Source organism: Haliaeetus albicilla, chromosome 21 (genome assembly GCF_947461875.1).
Source record: "Haliaeetus albicilla chromosome 21, bHalAlb1.1, whole genome shotgun sequence".
NCBI lineage: Eukaryota > Metazoa > Chordata > Aves > Accipitriformes > Accipitridae > Haliaeetus > Haliaeetus albicilla.
In genome coordinates, this window is record NC_091503.1 from 14,696,722 (window position 1) to 14,713,001 (window position 16,280).

The 16,280-nt window shown below is 40.9% G+C and overlaps 1 protein-coding gene across 2 annotated transcripts in view; it reads right to left on the reverse strand.

The window, feature by feature from the left end:
* Nucleotides 1-1,960: 1,960 nt before the first annotated feature.
* The window catches only part of PXDC1 (PX domain containing 1), a 28,370-nt gene continuing 14,050 nt past the window's right edge, over nt 1,961-16,280 (reverse strand). For both annotated transcript variants that reach the window (XM_069809001.1, XM_069809000.1), the window contains exons 2-5: nt 14,385-14,476; nt 13,988-14,105; nt 10,153-10,264; nt 1,961-3,573 (exon numbers count right to left, since the gene is read on the reverse strand). In XM_069809001.1, coding sequence (XP_069665102.1) covers nt 3,456-3,573; nt 10,153-10,264; nt 13,988-14,105; nt 14,385-14,476 — 440 coding nt within the window. In that variant the 3' untranslated portion in view covers nt 1,961-3,455. The remainder of the gene's footprint in view (nt 3,574-10,152; nt 10,265-13,987; nt 14,106-14,384; nt 14,477-16,280) is intronic.

Sequence of the window (16,280 nt, forward strand, 5' to 3'; positions counted from 1 at the left end):
TAATTCAGAGTATTATAAAATGTGAGCTGGAGAACCGCTGGCCCAGAACAGAAGAGAGACACTACCAGTACATGGCAAGGGTGAACATTTCAGCTGGAGCATTCCTTTTCTCAGCAGAGGGAGAACTGCTCGTACAGGCTCCCTGCTCCCCAAAAAACTCTCCAGGAGGGCCAGGTCCACTTTCTCATCACTAACACATAAGCTTAGGGCTATTTTATCTTTAATGAGTAATAGGGTTACATCTTAGTACACTATTTACAACTCACATCCATTTGTAGTTGTGCATACATTTTCACCTCATACCTGTTAGCCCTTTATCACACTATATTGACTGAGGAATATCTTTACTCCTCAGCACTGGCTTAACCAATCACATTTTTAACCATAAGCTTTATATCAAGGCCTTATTCTGCCTCAATGGCAAAACATTCTCTTCTGACTGCAGGTTTTTCATAACTACCTACATTTAAACTGCTACACTACAGGCCTATCCTCTGGATCCAACATCCCATTCACACCTAAAGCATTTGGAATTACTAACCCATGTGCTGTTGTAAGCATTGCTGTCTTTATAACATTGCCATGACATTCTACCAAACAGAATGGAAACTGAAGCACAGTTGGAAAAGTTGACCATTCTGCTATATCAAAAGACAAAATTTAATGGAATGATATCTGGACAATGAGTTTAGACTATCTTCTTGCAGGATGTTACTAGTCTAACTAAAGTTGGTTGAAAAGAAAAAGAAAAAAAAAGAAACCTTTCTATATTCTTTTTCAATCATGTGTTCAAACTAAGATTTTTTTTTTTTTTGATCAACAGTAAGGTATCTGTACATATGAATTGACCATATGCATAATTCATACTCTGAACCTCTCACAGTTCTAGAGACCTGATCCACATAAGAAAGTTGCAGTGATTTAACCAAAGAATGGTTTTTAAATTGACTCTATGGACAAAGTAATACACATAGTCATTTGCATTCCTTTGATTTATCAAATAAACATATTTCAGCTAAGAGAAATAAATCGTATGACATCATGTCTGGAAAATACTTAATCAAAATGGCTTTTTAAAAGTCCAAGTAAAATGGGTGCAACTTCTGTTTGTAGATTAGTTTCTATGCATTAGACTCCCCCTTCCTGTGCATGCAGCTTAGCTGGTTTTCATATGAAGAATGTGGTTGTACATTTTAAAAATTAGCAATCTCTATTTAGTTTTTTTAATCCATGTATTTTAAAGTGCTTTAAAAAAGATAAGTAGTTATCATGTGGTTAAAAATTCATAGGAAAATTCAAATGAATCAGGGACAATAATGCATCAAAAGCCAGTGACACTCGGTGCTTTTCAAAATATTACTCAAGGAAAAATCAGGGATAGGGAGATGAAGTAGAATTACCCAAAGTAACATGGTAGGCTGACAGCAGAGCCCGGAACTGAAATCAAATGTTCCAATTCCCAGTCCAATGCACGTGTTTACTAGATGTTATTTCTACCTCATCAAGGTTAACTAAAAGCACTGACTGAAGAGTTAAAACTAATCAAAAAGTAAAGCAAATAAACAAACAAAAAACCTTCCCAATTCTAATTCAAGAGGCTGCTCAGAAAGCCTTTGTGTGAGTGAGAACATGTTCCTTTCTATTCCAGAAGCTGCTTTATCTTCAAAACAATAACTGCCAGATTTGATTTCAGTTACTGTCTTGAAAATGCAGAATTCCTCCACCAAACTTAGTGGCATTAAACCGCATACACCTAGACACAAGATCAACAGTTAGGCAGAGAGGTTTCACATGGTATACACCATATCTACAGTATGGGCAACACATGGAGCACAGACAGACTTGCCAAAACTCAGCATATTTCCAAAACTAATAGAAAAAGAAAGAGGATTTTACATGGCTGGGAAAGAATCCTCAAATGAAAAAAAAAAAAAAAAGCCACTTTTTTAAGCTGCAGAAGTGTACTGAAGGTGAGTTATATTTTATTTAATTAAAATATATTTTAAAAACATACTGTGTAAAAGAATTAGGATTCTCAATAATTTATTATTTACATTAGCAAATTCCGTTTGACTGTTATTCTGTAGATAGAAATGAAAAGTCTGCAGAAGGGAGTTGTATCAACTTCTTCAGGACCAAGCAAGCCCCTTTACCAAGAAACAAGTCCAAAATGCATTCCTTCCCATTTCGATCCCTTCAAATTCATGTTTGCAAACAGATCGCAAAAAGCTCAATGCAAGGTCACATTGGCTAGTGTTGAGCACTCTGCAAGAGAGAGAGCCCGAGGAGATTTTAATGTTGCACTTCTCAGTGGTCAAGAGGCTGCATGGTCCAATCCCACTCTTGCTCCCACTATCCTACCTCCACCGAAATCCATGGCATTTCATGACAACGAGGCCTGCACCTGGCCCTGCAGGCAGATCTTGGAAAGCTAGACAGACTCCTTGAGCCAGGCTGGCAGTAGAGAGAGTGTTTTTCCTACCACTGTAGACACACTGTAGCTTATCATTCTTTTTCAGTCCAAACAGAACATAAATCTCATTGTCTTCCTCCCCATCCTCTGGAGAGAAATATGCATAGGGAATTATCTCTCTGATGTAAACAACTGTAAGCACCATTCACATTTGCTGGTCCACGTGAAAAAAAAATCATATCCAAGTCCCTGCCATAGCCTTGACCCTTCTTAGCAGGGCAGCTCAGCTTTCCCGCGAGCTTTCCAGATCTCTGAAATCACATGGGTACCCAAACATCATGCACAATCCGTTGCAATGCCAGCCGCTGTCTGCTTTACTATTACAGGAAAGAGTAGTCGCCTCTTCAGTGATTATGTGAAAACTCATGATTAAAAGAAGTAAAGCCATCAGCTCATGTGTTTTGTTTCCTGGAGGCACTCAGTGGTATTTCTGACATCTCGTGTAAGGCACCAGTCATCCGGTAGCTGAGCAAAAAGTGACTCACAAGACCTCCATTAAGCAACTGCAGAGGGAACCGACAAAATTCAGCTGGTTTGCTCACCTTCTCACTTACATGGCATAAAAAGTGTGGTCACACCATCTGGGGAAGTTTCTGGTGGTATCCTAAAAGAGGAAGCCTCAGCTTGCACTGCAAGCCAAAGAGCATGGGCTACAGCACAAGTTTCCGATGGCTGCGTCAGAGTGGCAATTCCCACAGACATAGCAGAGATTTCCTTGAGCCCCAAGAGGCCTCTGCTGCCTTGCTTTCACAGAAAATGAATTTGTTGTCAACAGCAAAGCAGTCACCTCCTTACAAGATGTCTCCATAACACCCAGCGGAAGGCCAGACTACAAAACCAGCTTTGTGGTATACTTGCTGCAACTTCTCTGCTGTTGGTCTTGCCCACACAGCCTTATTCACAGAGATGCAACGCCGGAGATAGCAGAGCCTATGGACGAAGAGGTCGGCTGGATGCTGGCCGACTGCATCACTGAGCAGCCTCAGTCCAGAATATCAGTCTCAAATGGGACCAGGTGGTAGTATGTCAAATTGGTGACATAAGCTGTTGGATCATCACTGTCTTCTAGCTCTGAGGTAAAGTCACTAACACTTTCGAACCTAAGGAGAAATAAAAAAACAAAAAACACCAAAAAGCATTAAGTCATTAATGTCATTAATGTTCATTTAGGAAATCAAAGTCAAAGGAATTGGAAGAAAAGTACTGAGGAAGAGAAAGAAGGCTAGGATATCTAAAGACTGACCCCTGTAAATTTTGAGAAAAGATGTGAGGGGATTACTTGGAAAAAGGGCTGCAGGCAAGAATGCTTCCACTAGTACTGCAAGTTGAAGTTCTGAGTAAATGTAATATGTGGACTTGCTTCACACCAGAGCAGTGTTGCATTAGAACCGTTTCTAATGCTGGTTTGCAGCTTAGCTTTGTGAAGCTCAGTTTGCAAGACAAAGATCTAGAGTCCCAACTCTTTTTCCAAAGTGTCAGTACCTCTCTCCCTCTCTTGGCAGCCTGAAATTTGAATTCATACTAGAAGTTGTCAAGGAATGTCCATGCAGATCAACTATGAATCATGAAGCTATAGTTTCTCTGACATCAGCCTATGTATCATTATGCTAGCATAACCTACTGGAGACACCAGTAATGGCATCTACTGTCACTTTCATAAACCAAGATTCAACGCTTCCTAGACAGAGTTGAGAGTAAATGGAAACCGTTGCTCTCCATGTCCTTAAATAAACAGAAAGCCTGTTTCTTTATAACCAATGGAAATGAATGGGCTGAAGATTCTGCTTTCAGTACACCTGGATGGCTATTCCCTTTTAGAACTGCTAAAACACAGCTGTGCAGCATACTAGGAGAGCAAGTTCTCATTTCTTTAGATAGCAGTCATCAGTAAAAGGGACTTTCATGACTCCTCTCCAGTATGACAGTGTCTCTTCACAGCACTTGTCATTATAATACCTGAACTTCATATCTCAAGACACCTGGCTACCACACTGCATTTAAGATGAGCTGGATGAAAAACATTTTTTTTGGTTTTTTTTTTTCAGGCCCCAGGCCTCCCCTCCTACTAACAAATGAATGATTTGGTGGGACACAGCCTTTCTTGTCAGGCAGTTCTGGATACCTCTACAAAGAGATTTTTATGAGTCTAGTAGAGCTTTCACTGGGGTATGGAAAATCTTCACAGAAAGTACTCAGAGCTGATCCCATCCACACGTCCTCCTCCCCACACCCATGTGTATATGAATAAACCACAGGCCAATGAGAACCATCGTGAGTGCAAGCAAATCATCGTTACCGCTGACTTTCAAAGCTGCTAGTGAGGAAGGAAGGAAGCAGCAAGTGAGCTCTGGAAGAGTGAATCCTGCAGCTGAGGTCCACATCCTTCCATTTTGTTCTCACAGCATGTGGCAACAACACGAAATGCCTCAGTTCCTACACAAAAGTGGAAAGGAAACTGCCTTTGTTTCCCGTCTGAACTTGGACTCTCACCCTTTCACTTCACAGGTACCTTCTCCGGGTTTGCCTTTTGTATGAGGCCAAACGTCCAACAGAAATAGAAAACAATGACTACAGTGTCCTTTCTCTGGAGTCCTCCCACGGCACAAGATTTAGGTTTTGACAAGAAGAGAATATCTGAATATAAAGAGATTCCTAAATTTAGTTTCATTTGTTTTGGTATTTTCCTTCCCACTTCTAACTCCTGTGTTACAACCTGAGCTTTTGCAAGAACTACCTGCTGTCTCACGCCTACTCTCAACGAGAAGGCATCAACTTGTTAAAATCTACACTTTCTTCAGTTACACATATTCTTGTTCCAAGGAGGCTTGAATTTCTGCTGTAAGAAAACATTTTACTTCTTTCCAGACAGCCTAGCAGTTAAAGGCAGTCACTGCAGGCCAAGGATTAAATGTCATTTCAGTTCAAGCAAGGGACTTGAAGAACTATCAAGTTTCTTTTTCTCACACTGTTTCTTTAAAATTTTGAAAGAACTTGCATTAATTCTGATAGAGTGAGAAAAAAATGAAATAGAAACTGAAAAATTGCACAAGATGGAAAAAGAAATCCTAACCTAGCTCTTGACTATAGGATGCGTCTTTATCAGCTTTTTAGGCTGGCATAGTTCAGCTCTCTGAATAGCAGATAAACAGATGAAGCTAGAAAATAATTTGGTTTAAAACTGCATCTCACCTACACATGAACTACTTAGACTCCTTTAGTTAAGTGAGGCAACTGCAGACATCCCTCTAACCTCACCCTAGAGAGCCCTAAGAGTCAGGTATTTCAGAGTACCTGAATAAGCGTGGTAGGGTAAACAAGCAGATAAATCTCCCACTCCCATCTCTCCCTAAAACTTTCTTTAGAAGCATCACAGATTATTGGATAGCATGGTCTATACATCCTGCAACGTATGGACACAGCTCTGTCTTTTCCACACTCCTACCTGGTCCTTCTCACCTCTTTTTTAACTGAGGACCACAACATTTTTTGAGCAGAAACTCATGGGTTTTCTCCTGCAGTGCTGTTGCTATGCTCTTTACTTACAATGAAACAGAAATGAGACTGAAATTTGAATGTTTATTACCCTCATTCCTCTACTCCCTCCAGGCTGTTTGCTTGCCTGCATGTGTGGGAACATGTGCAGAAGGGAGTTGACTTGGTATCTTGCAAACACTTCGCAGATCACATTGTGCTGTCTTACAGACTGCTAGTGATCCAGAAACAACAGATTATGAAATACCAGTGGGACAGACAGAATGAAGCAGAAGAGGAGTCAAGAAGGCTATTCAGATTCTGCTCTCCTTCTCTTGTCAATTGTATAAAACTAGATTTTTACAACTGGAAGGCCCCACAGATTTTGTGGTTCTTCAGCCTCACTGATAGGGTACTACAAGCAGTATGTGAGGTACAAAGCAGTGGCATTCACATGCTGTGGTTACACAGAAAGCTTTCCTTGCCACTAAAAAGGAAGTATGGGCACAGAAGTCTGCAAGGCACTGCTCTAGAGTGCTCATACGAAACCAAACCCAATAAACCAGGACTGTTTACCACAGCTAGCAGCTGTACAGGACACCCAACAGTCAAAATGCTTTTGTGCTGTTACCAACAGGTCTTTTTTCCAAAATAAACGCTGCAAACTACTATGGACATGCAGATTCCTAAATGCCCAAACTGCCGCCCTTGTTATTTTTCCCTCAAAGTACCTTGACAGACACACCATCCTTCACGAGGGCCTACTTCTTGTGCTGTAAGACAACCTCCTTTATCATTTTAACCTCTGTTAACCCATTAGAGTTTCTGCTCACATTCGCCAGAAGAAGAGGGAAACAAGGTACATAGAAGCTGATGCCTTGGACAGGCATACTCTTCGCTAGGTAAAAAACTGTCTGGATGGCTGGGCCCAAAGAGTGGTGGTGAATGGAGTTAAATCCAGTTGGTGACCAGTCACAAGTCATGTTCCCTGGGGCTCAGTATGGGGGCCAGTTCTGTTTAATATCTTTATCAATGATCTGGATGAGATCAAGTGCACCTTCAGCAAGTTTGTGGATGACACCAAGTTGGGAGGGAGGGTTGATCTGCTGGAGGGTAGGAAGGCTCTACAGAGGGATCTGGACAGGCTGGATCGATGGGCTGAGGCCAATTGTATGAGGTTCAACAAGGTCAAGTGCTGGGTCCTGCACTTGGGTCACAGCAACCCCATGCAACGCTACAGGCTTGGGGAAGAGTGGCTGGAAAGCTGCCTGGTGGAAAAAGACCTGGGGGTGCTGGTCAACTGCCAGCTGAATATGAGACAGTTTAGATTGGATATTAGGAAAAATTTCTTCATGGAAAAGGTGCCAAGCACTAGAACAGGCTGCCCGGAAAAGTGATTAAGTCACCATCCCTGGCGGTATTTAAAAGATGTCTAGATGTGGTGCTTAGTGACATAGTTTAGTGGTGGACTTGGCAGTGTTAGGTTTACTCAGTTAGGTCGGACTTGATGATCTTAGAGGTCTTTTCCAACCTAAATGATTCTATGATGCTTCTCATTAACTCACAGGAGTAACCCCAGTGTAAACATGGCGTGAGGCAACAGCCCAGCTCCTCTCATCACCTTATGTACAAGCAGTACCTGAACAGATCTCCTCCCATCTAAGACTAAAAAGCACAGGGGAAGCATTTTCTTTTCCTGTCAAGAGTAGGATTTTGTTTTCCTGGAAAAATGCTGTATCTAATTTTACCATCTCTGTGCTGCTTTTGCATCACTACCTGTAGAGAGTCTCTCCCATGGACCACAAGATGCTTGTGACAATGGTAGCACTGTCCAGAAAACGCACAACTAGTACTGGAGTGAATTTGCCAAAAAGGCAGCAGGTCCAATGCCACAGCTTCTGCTGCTGGCCTAAAAGACTAAAGTGCAAACAGTCCTGGCAGGGGAAGGCACCTCTGTAATAAAACCAAAGCATAAGCTAGAATGCATTTCTTTACCATCTTTCCTTTCAAAAGGACTGCAGAGTATTCCAAGAACCATGTATAAAAGGACTATTTATGCCACATGGATGCTGAGGACACTGGGTTCACCACATTTTGCAATAGTATGGTGTACTGCCAGCTCGAATTAGAGAGAAAATGAAGGAAGCAGAAAGCAAATACTTCAGAGTAAGCAACTCCAACTTGCAAAAATGCTATAGTTTCTTTTGCAACAAGTATGAGTCTTTTCAGCTGTTGGACCACTGGGTAGGTAGCACTGCAGGCTACAACAGCTAACCAGTGCAGTGGGACCTCGGGGAATGAATGCTACCTGCTGAAGCTCCAAGTGCTTCTATCCAAAAAATACAAGTTTTCTTCACAAAATGTCTGATTCAATTACATCAGCAGCCAAAATCCAGAAGTCATACAGAGTTTAGTGTTGGTGAAAGGAAAAAAGTTCCCATCTGAGGATATACAAGTCCACAAGGAATTAACTCTGATTTCAGAATAGAAAAGACCAATCCCATTAATCCAATTTTACAGAGACCAAAAAGGAACTGCATAGCATTTTGAAAGATTTTAAAGCATCCTTTCTGGGCTACTAACCTACATTTAAAGCAAAAGTATAGAAATGCTTTTAAAAAAAGATCAATTTTTACAAAACAGCTGTGCTACACAAGTGCCATTATCTCCTAGCTGTTACCTCTCAGCTATAAAATACAGCCACAGGATGGGCAAATTTAGGGTACCATGTAAAACAGACATTTGAAATTTATTAACTTCTTGACTCTTCGTTTAACTTTCTTCATGGAAGTTAAAATACAAATGCACAGCAGGCTGTTATCCTAGATTTATTTCTTCCACCACAGTTTCTGGGAAACCATGCCTACCATACAGTTTTTATCATATTTGTATTTTCTGGCCTTAACAGTCTCTGACTTCAATGGGATGACAGTTAGATGGTGGCAGTTTCTGATCCCAGACCAGTAAGTTTTGCTTGGGCTCCAGTACATTTTTAAAATTGAAGTTAGATTTTAATATTTTTTTTTATCAGTTTTTTTCAAATTATCAATAATGCAGGAAAAGGCTTTTTTAGTAATTTGCTCCTATTGATTTGTCACTCTCAGTACTAAAGAGTGATCTACTATGAACTATGACAACTTTAATTTCCAGACATTGGCCTTACAGAATCACCTCCAGTGTGTTGCTTCAGTCTCATTAATACAAGCTTACAAGCTTAAATGCTGTTAGCAAGGTCAAGGTTCAAAACACTAAGCGGTAAGTTAATAGAAATTAGCCTGGAGCCAGAGATACACTCCAGCCCCTGACAAAATCTTGTCAAGCTCTAAACCTTTCCACAGACTGGCAATAACCACATTTCAAATGTGGGAAGACAGAGTACTGCATTCAAAGATAAAGTCTCCATAATGCTTTTAGTATTCTGTTTCCATCATTTTGACTGCTCTAATGAAAAACTGGGTCAATGTTTCTCATTAAAAACATTTAAGTGCTTCACTACCTGAAGCTCATTGAAATATCAATCACTTGCCATGACAGAAATCTGTAGGAGCAGATTTCCATCAACACCCATCTGTCAATACAGTCGCTGACTTAAGACATACGTGAAAGGCCTCCTGGTTACAGGTCTCTGACCCCAGAATACCTACATGCATTAGGAGGCAGAATTTACAAATTAGACTAGCCTAACTTCCCTCTCCCCTAATGAAATGCACGTGCTTCACCAAGACCCAGCATGCCACAGCACCTAAGCAGCTGCTGAGCTTCCTTCGATTACGTTCAGGGGTGTGTTCCCCTCCGAGGGTGGTGTTTTGCTTCCGAAATAAAACATACCATTTATAGTAGGATATTCCATTTGTAAGGATGTTTGAGTTTCCAAATTTGGGCTCAAACCAGCTCTCATCACAGTCATGAGAGAAAGAAGAAACTCTTCTATTCTCACCTGGCAGGACCCCCATGACAACCACAGCTTTTTTTCTTCCACAGAGCACTAAGCTCCTTGGGGTCAATCATTCTCACCGACAGCCATTTTATCCATTTTAATAGGAAGAGCTGTGAAGCATTAGCAATCAGGCCCAGTAATCCTTAACAAGTCAGAATGACAGCTGTACTAGTCTTGCTCCTAGACAGAGGATAACATTTTGCTAGGGGGGGCAGGAAAGCTACAGTTTATCCAAAGCTGACAGCATTACTCATTCACACATGCCACTTACAAGTGTTCTGCTGAATCTACGTCCAGGTGCTTCTCTTTTCCATTGGGTATACTGTGGTCAATGACTATTGTTTCAGTGTTGGCTAAACAAAATCCATTTGATCGCATGATTTCTGTTGGGAGAAGAAAGAAAACAAGATGAAAATCCAAAAAAAGCTGGAAAACCACTGCATATCATATGTAATTGACACGGTTATGAACTGAGATGTGTGCGTGACATTGAAAATCTGCACATGAAAGCACGAATGAAGAGTTGGCTTCATAGCTTCTTACATCTGCAAACTGCCAGTGCTTAAGCAGTTTTATTCATATAATCAATTCATGACACAGAGCATTTGAAGCAAGGCCCACTTTTCAGCCCTGTTACTGCCAGTGGCAAAATTCCCATCACCCTTAGCAGAATGGCAGCCCATCCATATATTGCAACCTACCACTACTAAAACATAATTGTATTTTTCCTAGACAGTCCCAGGCTTAAGCCAGTTAAGCAAAAATCAAAAAGACAGGAAAAAGAAAATTAAGAGTGAGCTTCCAAGTTAATTCAACCACCATCTTTAAGTCATGTAAAGCAATACCATCTTCTACACTGCCTTCAACTCTGCTTATTTGTTTCTCACTGTGTAAGAAGCCTCCAATCCATAACAGCTAAAATTTACACCCAATTCCACTGACTTACTACCATAGGGAGAATTTATAATTAAAGAATAGTATTTGATGTGCTACTTGGAAAGGCAAACTAGGCAAGTCACAAGGATTTCTTTCAGTCACACAATCTTAGATGAAGCTAGGGCCACCACAAAATGAACATACATCTCTGTATAAATCTGCATTGACTTAAGTGGGATGACTCATGATATGCCTCTAGGTACGAGGACCCTGTGTTACAGCCTTGCATTATCAGCACAAGCAAAAGGAAATTAGTCTGTGGCAGAAAATATGGTAGGCACAAAACATACGTACAGGGAATCCTCAAACAAATTTCAACTATACATACAGTTCAAGTAATGAGCAGGAGATGAGACAGGAGAAAGAAGGGAGGTAATTTTTTAAAGTGTACATTTACAAGTTCCTACATTAAGGTAAAGCCAGAACTCACTTCCGTATTTTTCTTGAGAAAGTCATCTTTGACTTTCAGTCTGTATTTTACTGCGACTCACTTTAGCAGAATATATTTGCGAGTGGTAAAAACACTGAATTCCAGCAGAATCACACTTCAGTCGTGACTCATCTTGAACCAACATTGTACTGCAGAATCAGATTTATACCATAAATTCAAATTCAGCTTTCACCTAAGAGGGCGGCCCTTTCCCGCTTCCACATCACCTTCCACTCTGAACAGGACCATGTGGGGACAGTTTGTTTTTTCAGAGAATAGAAAACATTTTTCCTTACTTTTCTAACTCTGCAAGCCATGTAGAAAGCTGCACTACGACTAACATGAATGCCACAGTGTTTTCCTAGTGTCCTTGACATGAGCTAAGAGTTACAGCGTTTCATTGCTGTGTGAACTGCTTTAGACGTTAACACTTACTGCCATCTACTGACAATGCTGCCAGACACTGAAACCATTGCCAGTGTGCAACATTCAGATGAGGAAAACGCCAATTACCATCAAATTTCCACCTATGTTCTTGAATTCTTTGCTGCAATCACTTAAATGATAAAAACTAATTACCACAAGATGCTTTTGGATAGCTGCATAGGTAGGAAAATCTTCCTCCAATTAATTAGGTATGACTCGTCTCTACCAAAATTAATTTAGAATTAAAACAAAACATGTTATTATTCAGCTAATGTGGTTTCCACAGCTCCTCTACGTGGAGGCTGGCAGGAGGGTTCCCTTTGCTGCTAGCCTCTGTCCATCAGCGAGGCACCCTCACTCCGAATTTACATTCATCTTGCCCATCTCTTTGTTGTACCCACTGTGTGACATATTCAGTCATGCACACACAGGGAACATGTGCCCTAAGGGGGCACAAACTCTCACAAAAATTATACAAAACCCTTCCAAACAGCAAAAAGTCCCAAGCCAGAGCAACACTGCAGTTTCTAAACAGTGCAATTCCGAAGACATTTAATCTTGATATTTGCCTGTTGGAAAAAGAACAAGGTATCACTGACAGCAGCCACACTTTGAAAAATTTTACAGCATATAGTTTGAGGATCCTTCATTTCATAATGGACCCACTTCGCAGGAATTTTACCTGAGGTTTCCACATTGACTCAAGACACCATCCAAACCTCCCTAGCCACAGATGGGGTGTGAGACACACACGTTGACTCCCATCTCTTGCCCCCAGGAAGCCAGACCTGCATCACCCTCCTTTGCAGTGTGGCCCCGGGGACTCCTCACAGTCCCTGTGCTGCACCGCAGCCTGGGCTCGGGGGCCCTACAAGAAGGCACCAGACCAGATGGGCTGGCAAGACCACGCTTCTCACCGAGGCTCCGCGTTACATGGTACACTTCTGAAGAGTTACTGGTGGGCTCGTAAACCATCTACCATTTAATTAAAAGAATATTTATTTAACAGAGGACTAGTTCGCTTAGAACCAGAGCTCAGGATCTATTACAAAAAATGTACCCTGTGTATAAGATCAATCCATAAGACACACTGTTTACACTTTTAGCATATTGACATGCTGACTAGCCATTAACCGATACACTGTTAGTACCTCAGAAAACTGGTACCAGTTTCATGCTAAACACTTTATGTACCTTGGAGGACTATGTAGTATTTCACTTTTATTTCACTCTCTGAAATAAACTCTTCTGGCAACACAAAAACAGCAGTTCCCATTAGGCTCACACAAGCTATTTCAGTATAGAAACACAAAGCCAGACACACCAAAAGTCCACAAACCTTTTAACAACGGTCAGTAGCAGGTGCAGAGGGGAAAGGGTGAAAGAATAGGCAAGGATAGAGTAATACTGCTCTCCATTTAGCCACTAGCAATCTGTGGTTTAGAAACCTCCTATGTCTCCACCTGTAACAGGTCTCAATGTACTTTTCCTCCACCTGCTTGTCTAATTCCTTTTTGAAGTCATTTATGCTTTCAGTTCCACCATATCGTATGACAATGAGTTCCGCTCCTTAACTTTGCTCCATATGGAAACAAAACAATATTATAACCTTTCTTTTGTTTGTTTAAAACGTGTTGTCTGTCAACGTTATTGGATAACCTATAGTTCTTGTTTCATGAGAAGTACAGGGTAATTGACCTTCTTCTATTCACAGCTTTGTAGACTTCCATCATATTCCCCAATCTGTCATCTCTTCTCAACGTTAAGTGTCCTTCTTTATTTAACCTTCTTCTCAGAGAAGCTATTCAACAATTTGAATCCTTGTCCTTTATTTGTATCCTTTTAAATTCTATTATATCGTTTCTGAGATGGAGAAACCAGAAGTGCGCACACTGCATTCAAGACGGGGTGGTGCTCCTTTCTTCTCCCCTCCTTTCCTAATAATATCTAATATTCTCACTGCTGGTTTTGCTCACTGCTTGGCACTGAGCTTCCATTTTCACAGAACTGTATCAATAGCCTCAAAATCTCCTTCCTAAGTGGTAATAGCACTTTCATATGTGACGATAGTGAGGACTGTATTTTCCCCACATCCACTTCTTTGCATTTACCAGCCTCCAATTTCACCTGCCACTTTACTGCCTGAATGCATGTTGCATATTATGTCAAGGCTAATTCTATGTTCTATATTATAAGCAGACTATGGAGAACTATCTGCTGAATTTCTGATGGAGAAAGAATAAGGGCAACAGCAAATAAAGTAATTTTCATTTTGTAATTCTTGTGTCAAATGTAGCAAGCTAACAACTCTTACCTGATATTTTAACTGGACTTTGAAAGCTCGGCTGAATCTTATGGACGTTGTCATTTTTTAGAACTTGGTCCAAAGGAGATCTCTCAAAGAATGTGAGGACGACTTCAGATCTTGAATACTTAAAAAAAGAAACAAGACATCTGTTTTTACCAGTAGTTTGCTTTGTCCCTCTTCTCCCTCTCCACCCCTTCGTAGTACAACAGAAATACTTATTACAAGCAACAGCCTGGAGACGTCATTACATCGTTCTGGCACTCAGCACTTTTCCAAGATACTGAATAAATTGCTGCTTCTTTTAGAGTTTGGCAAAGCCCATCCCTTTCTGATCTGCATGAGAGTGCATGTCACCATCAAGGAGGAGTCAGGCTGGGCTAAATGTGGAACTTGGCTTACTCACCTTCCAGGGCATGCTTATAATAGTCTTCAGAAGCTTTTCCACTTCATTAAGTCTGGCTTCTATATCATGGGCTTCTTTTATTGTGATGAGCCCTAGAAACAAAGTAAACAGATTGTGAGCACAGACAAAAGCACACTTCCATGTGCACACGCACTTCAGCAGCCAGAAGCAGCCACTCAAGAAGATGTGGAATGACCTCAGATATCATGCCTCCCAGAAATGTCTTTTAACTCACACTGATGATAAAGCATGTACCCCAAACTCAGGTGGGTGTAGTTACAAGCAGAGTTGCAAGCCTGACACAAATTCAGCTGTTTATGATCATATTTAGGAGTTGCCAGACAAGCAGAAGTAGAACCACCTACTCCCTCACCCACAGTTTCACTACACAGCATTCCCAGCAGCAATAATCAAACAGCCTGTTTTCTGCTTCCAAGAACCATGATTCATCCTTTTTTCTGTCAATAAAAAGCAAAATAAAAATCAAGAAAACCAAAACCCACAACCCACAGATAAGAGGAAAAGACTAAACATGAGCTAAACAAAAGGCTTTGAGGGCAGTCTTGTATTTCTCCGAATGTAAGCCCCAGTGAGTGGCCCAAGGAAGATTGTTCAGTATCATGTTCTTCAAGTGCAAAACAACCTTTTGGGATTTATTTTATTTTTTTTTAATCACCAAATTATCACAGTGCTGCAGAAGGGATTAAAATGGAAATTTTGCTGTCTGGTGTCCAGAATGGTGCATTACAATGCTTCTAATTTTGAATTGCTTGGTGTGGGGATCTTCAGCTATAATACCATATTTCGTATGTACAACCTGCAGGACATCTGTAACTTCCCTCTCCTCTGTAAGACTCAGGAAAATATTGCATAGATTATATGTACATACAGGGAATATGAGGACAAGTAAACGCCATATCTTGCATCCTTCTAGCAGCCCTTTTATTTCTGATTTTTGTAACCTACTTTTTCTAACCCAATCATCATTTCACCTCTGCATTTGGGCAGATTTTCCAAGGAACAGAATACATGTATGAAAATGAAATACCTAAGGGACTATTAAATTTAACAAGCTTCACTGGTAAAAAAGAATACAAAAAGCTGGAGGAGAAAAAGAGCCAATAAATCAAAACCATCTAAATAAAAATAAAAACTAAAAATCTGTGAAGCACTCTGTGAGAAACCACTTCAATATACTAAAATTGTAAGTGCTAAACTCTAAGTACATCTCCATCTCCCTATTCAAAAGGCAAACGTACAGAAAAGTTGTGAGACATGCACAGTGTAGGGACAACATCCACAGTTTCAGGCTGTATCAGTCCTTGTTATTTGTTACCGACAAGATATGATCCCATACAAACTTTCCAGACAAAAGTGTGACTTTGAAGCCGTCAGCTCTCCTCCAATTACAGCTCTAAATAAAAGATTGTCTCCAGAGCAACACGGTTTACTTGATGGTTGTCGCACAAAAGTAGCCTGGTTGCATAAGCCTTTCTATTGCTTGACAGTCCCTCATTTTGCCTGTTTTTGTCAGCACCACAACCACCTCACCCTGGTACAGCTCGCTCCCTCGTCTGACAGCGGAGCAGAGCACACCAGCAGGCATATAAGGAAGGCAGCCGTGTATGCTGCTCTGACCGGTGTATACTACAGTCAGGTAGATTTGCATGGAAATTCTCTGAAAGGTTGTAAATGCGAATTAACTCATCTGCATGGGTCCACAGACTGTGTATTAGCTGGGTTGTGCTTGATGTTACAAACCTGAATTGCAGACCAGCACCCTTCATCTTCCTAACTACCGGGTGTGAGCAGGCTTGGGTGGATCTGCTTCACCCCTCCACAAATATGTTCCCCTCCCACATCTGAATGAAGTTCAAACCTTTCAAAAAAAGTATT